The sequence below is a fragment of the Amblyomma americanum genome, chromosome 1, assembly GCF_052857255.1.
Source record: "Amblyomma americanum isolate KBUSLIRL-KWMA chromosome 1, ASM5285725v1, whole genome shotgun sequence".
In the NCBI taxonomy this organism is placed as follows: Eukaryota; Metazoa; Arthropoda; class Arachnida; order Ixodida; family Ixodidae; genus Amblyomma; species Amblyomma americanum.
The window spans coordinates 235898223-235905320 of record NC_135497.1 but is presented as its reverse complement, the minus strand read 5'-3'; the positions used below and the strand labels follow the sequence as shown (position 1 = coordinate 235905320).

The following is a 7098-nucleotide window of genomic DNA, read 5'->3' as shown; positions in this document are numbered from 1 at the left end:
AGGGTCTTACAGGCTCGACACTTTCCTTGGGGGCTGAGCTGCGGAATACTTACGAAAACAACCCGCAAGCAGTCATGCATCTTCAAAGCAGTTACTGGCGCAATCCAGTGCATCATTTCGTTTCGATGAGGCTCTCTTTAGCCCAAATTCTTAATGATTGGAACAAATTTTAGGTCCCCTTCGGGATTGAATTATGAAAATTCGAATCTATAGCAGTCAGCTTAGAAATTATTAGGAAGCGCAATGTGATTCAGTAGGATTACATTATGTACCTCACCGGTTAACACGCCGAACGATGCAGCCCCTTTCATCACCACATGAAACATCCGCCCAGGAAAATTTCATGCCCAGCGTAAACCTAAAAGAGGATCCCGTTATAGCTGTTTGTCTCAGTATTAGCTAGGAGTGTGCGAGTATTCTGAAGTTTAGAATAACAAAGTATAAAAAACACGTAACTCGTCAAAATAGCCAAAATTTGTTCGATTTATCCCGATTTGCACGCCATCTGTCCAATGACTCGTTTACAAATCTTATATAACAAAACGTTTAATGACATGGACATATTTGCCTAATTGTTGTTTTCGTGCCTGCTTTTAAATCTTTTGAAGTGGTGTTTTTGATGTATCTGACCTAGTGTGCGCTCGTTTAGGCCACTTTGCTGTTGAGGCACACTCAAATAAACATATCTATCTATCTATCTATCGCAGCGCCGACAGCGACCGCGTTTTCGCAATACTAAAAGCTGATATGGATATTACCTATGGTGGGCCAAAGCCTCTCAATAATTAAGGAGCCTAACAGTAATAATTTTAAACTGAACTATTCAATACTAGTTAACCGGGCTGCTGATTAGCACGTCTTAGCTGCATTCTGATGTACTACACCACTGACATCGATATGCCCCCATTAAACTCCCTCCTAACTCAAACAGCGAATCTTTAAAAACTGTGTAAAGTCTTAGGTGAAACACTGTCTACATACACGCTGCGTATCATGCTGCCACGATGGGTATGCGCAGTATAGAGGGTTCAGCTAAAGTGAATTTTATATCAGCGCCCAATTGCGGCTTCATGTAGTGGCGCTGTTCGTAATCCTCATACATAGCCTCAGGGATTGGACGACGCGACAGTACCCAGGTAGGTTAGGCAAACTCCGCTTTTATGCCTGATCTGAGAGGTCATGCCTCATTTTGTATTGCCCCCACCCCCCATGGAGATTAGTGTCGCATCTTTTAACAAAAACACGTACAACAGTGAAAGCCGCGCTTTGCTGTTTCTCACGATTGCTCATCGAATATTCGCACAAGCACTGAATCTTTGTAAAAATATTCAATCTGTATTCGATTCTATTTCGAGCTATGCTATTCGTATTCGAGCGATAGCTGATCTACGGTATTCGTGTTCGATTCGGTTAACGAAAAGGGCTATTTGCGCACCCGTATTATTAAATGCTATGCAGTAAGACTGCCGGCATATGTCATTGGTCCCGCCGCTGTCATGGAAAGAGACCACAGGTGAAAGCCGTGCGCGATAAAAGCTAAAACGCGTCCAGAGCGTACACATGTGTGGCTGATATCTTTTAGTTGTGCGGCGCTGGTATCTCCCAAATCCGAAGAAGAAACGATGTATTCAAAAAAAAATTTGGCCTTCCCGCAAGAATATTGTTGCAACCACAACAACTTCAGCACCTGCTAAAAGGAAAAGAAAGCACACATCGACAAGCTGCGACCGGAAAAACCGATCGGCCTTCGATCGGCTGACCGGCGTTTTCAGATCTTCGTCGTCAGCGGGCGCGCAGTGATGACAAAGAAGTTGCAGAACAGGGATGCCACGCGCAGCGCCGAACAATCGCAGCCACGGAAGCTGACGCGGCGTTCCAGTGCGTGTGCACCCACTGCCGCTGCAGCCGTCGTTACGCGAGACGCAATGGCGGCGTCGTACGTCTGGGCTCGCCGGCGACGCAAGTTGAGGCGTCGGGAAGGTAGACGCGGATGCAGAGGGCTGCCGGCGTCTCTCCAGGACCGTCGCGGTACTGGGCATTTTCACTCCGGCATGCTTGAGCGACCCCGCCAGCATCAGAACCCAAGTGGAACGCCAAGAAGCAAGCAACAATTAGCAAGCAGCAGCAGGAAGCAACAAGCAGCTGCAAGCAGCAACAGGAACCAACAAGCAGCTGCAAGCAGCAAGCAGCAAGCAGCAGCAGCACCAAGCAGGAAGCAGCAAGCAGCAAGCAGCAGCAGAAAGCAGCACCAAGCAGCAAGCAGTAAACAGCAAGCAGCCGCAGCAGCAAGCAGGAAGCAGCAGCAAACAGCAAGCAGCAAGACACAGCAGCAGCAAGCAGCAGCAGTACAAAGCAGACAGCAGCATGCAGCAAGTAGCAGCAGCAGCAAGCAGAAAACAGCAAGCAGCAGCAGCAAGAAGCTGTAGCAAGCAGAAAACAGCAGAAAGCAGCAAGCAGCAGCAAGCAGGAGGACCACCAAACAGCAGCAGCGGAAAGCAGCAGCAGCAAGCAGCCGCAAGCAGCACCAAGCAGCAAGCAGCAAACAGGAGCAAGGAGCAAGCAGCAAGCAGCAGCAGCAGGAAGTAGCAGCAAGCAGCTGGCAGCAGCAGCAGCATGAAGCATGCAGCAGCAAACAGCAAGCACCAAGCAGCAGGAGCAAGCAGCAAGGAGCAGCAGCAGCAAGCAGCCGCAAGCAGCACCAAGCAGCAAGCAGCAGAAGCAGCAAACCGCAGTAAGGAGCAAGCATCAGCAAGCAGCAGCTAGCAGGAGCTAGCAGCAGCAGCAGCAAGCCGCAGCCAGCCGCAAGCAGACGACAGCAGCAGCAGTAAGCAGCAAGCAGCACGCAGCAAGCCGCACGCAGCAGAAGCAAGCAGCACGCAGCAGCAGCAAGCAGCAGCTAGCAGGAGCTAGCAGCAGCAGCAGAAAGCAGAAAGCAGCAGCAAGTAGTAAGCAGCAGCAGCAGTAAGCGGCAAGCAGCAAGCAGCAGCAGCAGCAGTAGCAGCAGTATCAAGCAAAAAACTGCAGCAGAAGCAAGCAGCAAGCAACACCAGCAGCAAGAAGCAGCAGCCAGCAGGTAGCATGAAGCCGCAAGCAGCAAGCAGCAGCAAGCATGAAGCAGCAAGCAGCAGGCAGCAGCAAGCCTCAAGCAACACGCAGCAAGCACCAGCAAGCACCAGCAAGCAGCAGCAGCAACCAGCACACAGCAGCAAGCAGCAAAGCAACAATAAGCAGCAATAAGCAAGCAGCAGAAGAAGCAAGCCACAATCAGCAGCAGCAAGAAGCAAGCAGCAAGCACAAGCAAGAACAGAGCAGCAAACAGGAACCAGCAGTGAGCTGCATGCAGTAGCAATCAGCAAGCAGCAAACAGCAGCAAGCAGCAAGGAGCAGCATTCAGCAATCAGCAGCAAGCAGCAAGAAGCAAGCAGCAAGCAGCAGCAGCCAGCAGCGAGAAGCAATCCGCAGCAAGCAGCAAACACCATGCAGCAGAAGCAAGCAGCAAGTAGCAGCAGCAAACAGCAAACAGCTGCAGCAAGCAGGAAGCACCATGCAAGCAGCAAGGAGCAGCAAGATGCAAGCAGCAGCAATCAGCAAGCGGCAAACATCAGCAAGAAGCAGCAAGAACAAAGCAGCAGCTGTAGCAGCAAGAAGCAAGCAGGAGCAAGAAGCAAGCAGCAACTAGCAGCAAGCAGCAGCAAGCAGCAGCAAAAAGCACGCCGCAAGCAGCAGCAAGAAGCAAGCAGCAAGGAGCACCAAGAAACAAGCCGCAAGGAGCAGCAAGAAGACTGCAGCAAACAGCAAACAGCAAGCAGCAAGCACCATACAGCAGAAGCAAGCAGCAACCAGCAGCAGGAAGCAGCAGCAGCAAGCAGAAGCCGCAAGCAGCAAGAAGCAGCAGCAAGGAACAAGCAGCAGAAAGCATCAAGGAGCAGCAAGAAACGAGCCGCAAGCAGCAGCAAGCAGCAACAAGAAGCAAGCAGATATCAGCAGTAAGCAGCAGCAAGCACCAGCAAAACCCAAGCAGCAGCAGAAAGCAGCAGCAGGAAGCAGCAGCAAGAAGCAAGCCGCAAGCAGAAGCAAGCAACAAGCAGGAGCAAGCTGCAGCAAGCACCAACAAGCAGCAGCAAGAAGCAAGGAACAAGCAGCAGCTTGAAGCAAGCAGCAAGCAGCAGCAGGAACCAAGAAGCAGCAAGAACCAAGCAGCAAACAGCAGCGAGCTGCAAGCAGCAGAAACCAGCAAACAGCAAGGAGCAGCAATCAGCAGTAAGCTGCAAGCCGCAGCAAACAGCAAGCAGCAAGCTGCCCCACCAAACAACAAGCAGCAAGCACCATGCAGCACAAGCAGCAAGGAGCAAGCAGTAGCTGCAAGCTGCAGCAGTAAGCAGAAAACAGCAGCAATAAACAGCAATAAGCAAGCAGCAGCAAGAAGCAAGCAGCAAACAGGAACCAGCAGTGAGCTGCATGCAGCAGCAATCAGCAAGCAGCAAACAGCAGCAAGCAGAAAGGAGCAGCATTCAGCAATCAGCAGCAAGCAGCAGCAGGCAGCAGCAAGAAGCTATCAGCAGCAAGCAGCAAACACCATGCAGCAGAAGCAAGCAGCAAGCAGCAGCATGAACCAAGCAGCAGCAGTAAGAAGCAAGCAGGAGCAAGAAGCAAGCAGCAACCAGCAGCAAGCAGCAGCAAGAAGCACGCCGCAAGCAGCAGCAGGCAGCAAGGAGCATCAAGAAACAAGCCGCAAGCAGCACCAAGAAGAATGCAGCAAGCAGCAAGCACCATGCAGCAGAAGCAAGCCGCAACCAGCCGAAGGAAGCAGCACCGGCAAGCAGAAGGAGCAAGCCCCAAGCAGCAGCAGCAGCAAACATCAAGCAGCAGCAAGGAACAGGTAGCAGAAAGAAGCCAGCAGCAAGCAGCAAGCAACAGCAGCAACCAGCAGCAGCAAGCAGCAAGCACCAAGCAGCAGCAGCAAAGAGCAAGCATCAAACAGCAGCAATCAGCAAGCAGTGGAAAGCAGGCTGCAGCAGAGAGAAACAAGCAGCAGCAAGCCGCGGTATGCAGCAAGCAGCAGCAAGCACAAGAAAACAGCAAGCAGCAGCAGCGAGCAAAAAGCAACCAGCATCAGGAAACTGTTGCAGCAAGCAGAAAGCAGCAGCAGCAACCAGAAATAGCAAGCAGGAAGCACCAAGCACCAAGCAGCAGCAGCAAGCAGCCGCAAACAGCAAGCAGCATCAAGAACCAAGGAGCAAGCATCAGCAAGAACCAAGCAGCAAGCAGCAGAAAAAAGCAAGCAGCAACCAACAGTAGCCAATAGCATCAAGTAGCAGCATGCAGCAAGAAGCTGCAAGCAGCAGCAAGCAGCAACAAGAAGCACGCAGCAAGTGGCAGCAGGCGGCAGCAAGAACCAAGTAGCAGCAACATGCAGCAAGCAGCAGCAAGAAGCAAGCCGCAAAAAGCAATAAGAAACAAGCAGCAGCAAGGACCAAGAAGCAAGCAGCAGCAACCAGCAGCAATCAGCAAGGAGCAAACAGCAGCAAGCAGCAGCAAGAACGAAGCCGCAAGCAGCAGCAAGAAGCAAGCAGCAAACAGCAGCAGGCGGAAGCAAGAAGCAAGCAGTAAGCAGCAGCAAAAAGCAAGCGCCAAGAAGCAACAGGCAGCAGCAAGAATCAAGCAACAGCAAGCAGCAAGCACCATGCAGCAGAAGCAAGCAGGAAGCAGTACCAGCAAACAGTAAGCAGCAAGCCGCAGCACCAAGCACCAGGCAGCCGAAGGAAGCACCAAGCAGCAAACAGCAAGCAGCAGCATAAAGCAGCAGCAAACAGCAAACAGCAGCAAGAGTCAAGCCACAAGCAGAAGCATGCAGCAAGCTGCAGCAAGCAGCGCAAGCAGCAAGAAACAAGCAGCAGCAATACCCAGGCAGCAGGCAGGAGCAAGCAGCAAGAAGCAGCAGCAAGCAGCAGAAAGAACTAAGCAGCAAGCAGCAACAAAAGCAAGCAGCAACCAGCAGCCAGTAGCAGCAAGAAGCAAGAAGCAAGAACAAGCATTCAGCAAGCAGCAACCAGAAAACAGAAAACAGGAGCAAACAGCAAGGAGCAGCAAGCAGCACTAAGCTGCAAGCCGCAGCAACCGACACCACCAACCAACAAGCAGCAAGCACCATGCAGCAGAAGCAGCAAGGAGCAAACTGCAGCAGCAAGCAGCAAACAACAGCAAGCAGCGCAAGCAGCAATAAGCAGCAATAAGCAAGCAGCAGCAAGAAGCAAGCCACAAGCAGCAGCAAGAAGCAAGCAGCAAGCAGCAGCAAGAACCAAGCAGCAAACAGGAAGCAGCAGTGAGCTACATGCAGCAGCAATCGGCAAGCAGCAAGGACCAGCATTCAGCAATCAGCAGCAAGCAGCAGCAAGAAGCAAGCAGCAAGCAGCAACAAGCAGCAGCAAGAAGCAATCAGCAGCAAGCAGCAAACACCATGGAGCAGAAGCAAGCAATAGCAGCAAACAGCAAGCAGCAAACAGCAAGCATCAAACAGCTGCAGCAAGCAGCAAGCACCATGCAAGCCGCAAGCAGCAGCAAGAAGGAAGCAGCAAGCAGCAGAGGGCAGCAGCAAGAATCAAGCAGCAGCAAGCAGCAAGCACCAGCAGCACGCACCATGCAGCAGAAGCAAGCACCAAGCAGCAAACAACAAGCAGCAGCAGAAATAAAGCAGCAAGCAGTAGCAAGAACCAAGCAGCAAGCAGCAGCAAAAAGCAAGCAGCAAGCAGCAGCAATCAGCAAGGAGCAAACAGCAGCAAGCTGCAGCAAGAACCAAGCCGCAAGCAGCAGCAAGAAGCAAGCCGCAAGCAGAAGCAAGCAGCAAGCAGCAGCAAGAAGCAAGCAGAAATCAGCAATCAAAAGCAAGCAGCAAGCACCAGTAAACAGGAAGCAGCAAGCAGCAGCAAGCAGCAGCTAACAGCAAACAGCAAGCACCATGCAGCAGCAGCAACCAGAAAACAGCAGCTTCAAGCTGCAGCAGCAAGCAGCAGCAAGTAGCGCAAGCAGCAATCAACAGCAAGCAGCAGCAACAAGCAGATGCTAGCAGCAAGCAGCAGCAACAAGCAGATGCTAGCAGCA

At 51.9% G+C, this 7098-nt stretch overlaps 1 protein-coding gene across 1 annotated transcript; it reads left to right on the top strand.

Annotated features, from left to right (window-relative positions):
- Nucleotides 1-1799: 1799 nt before the first annotated feature.
- LOC144116178 (uncharacterized) lies at nt 1800-7098 on the top strand. Its single transcript, XM_077650891.1, has 2 exons — nt 1800-1980; nt 5966-7098. The coding sequence occupies exons 1-2, from the start codon at nt 1800-1802 to the stop codon at nt 7015-7017; spliced, it is 1233 nt and encodes a 410-aa protein (XP_077507017.1). The 3' UTR covers nt 7018-7098.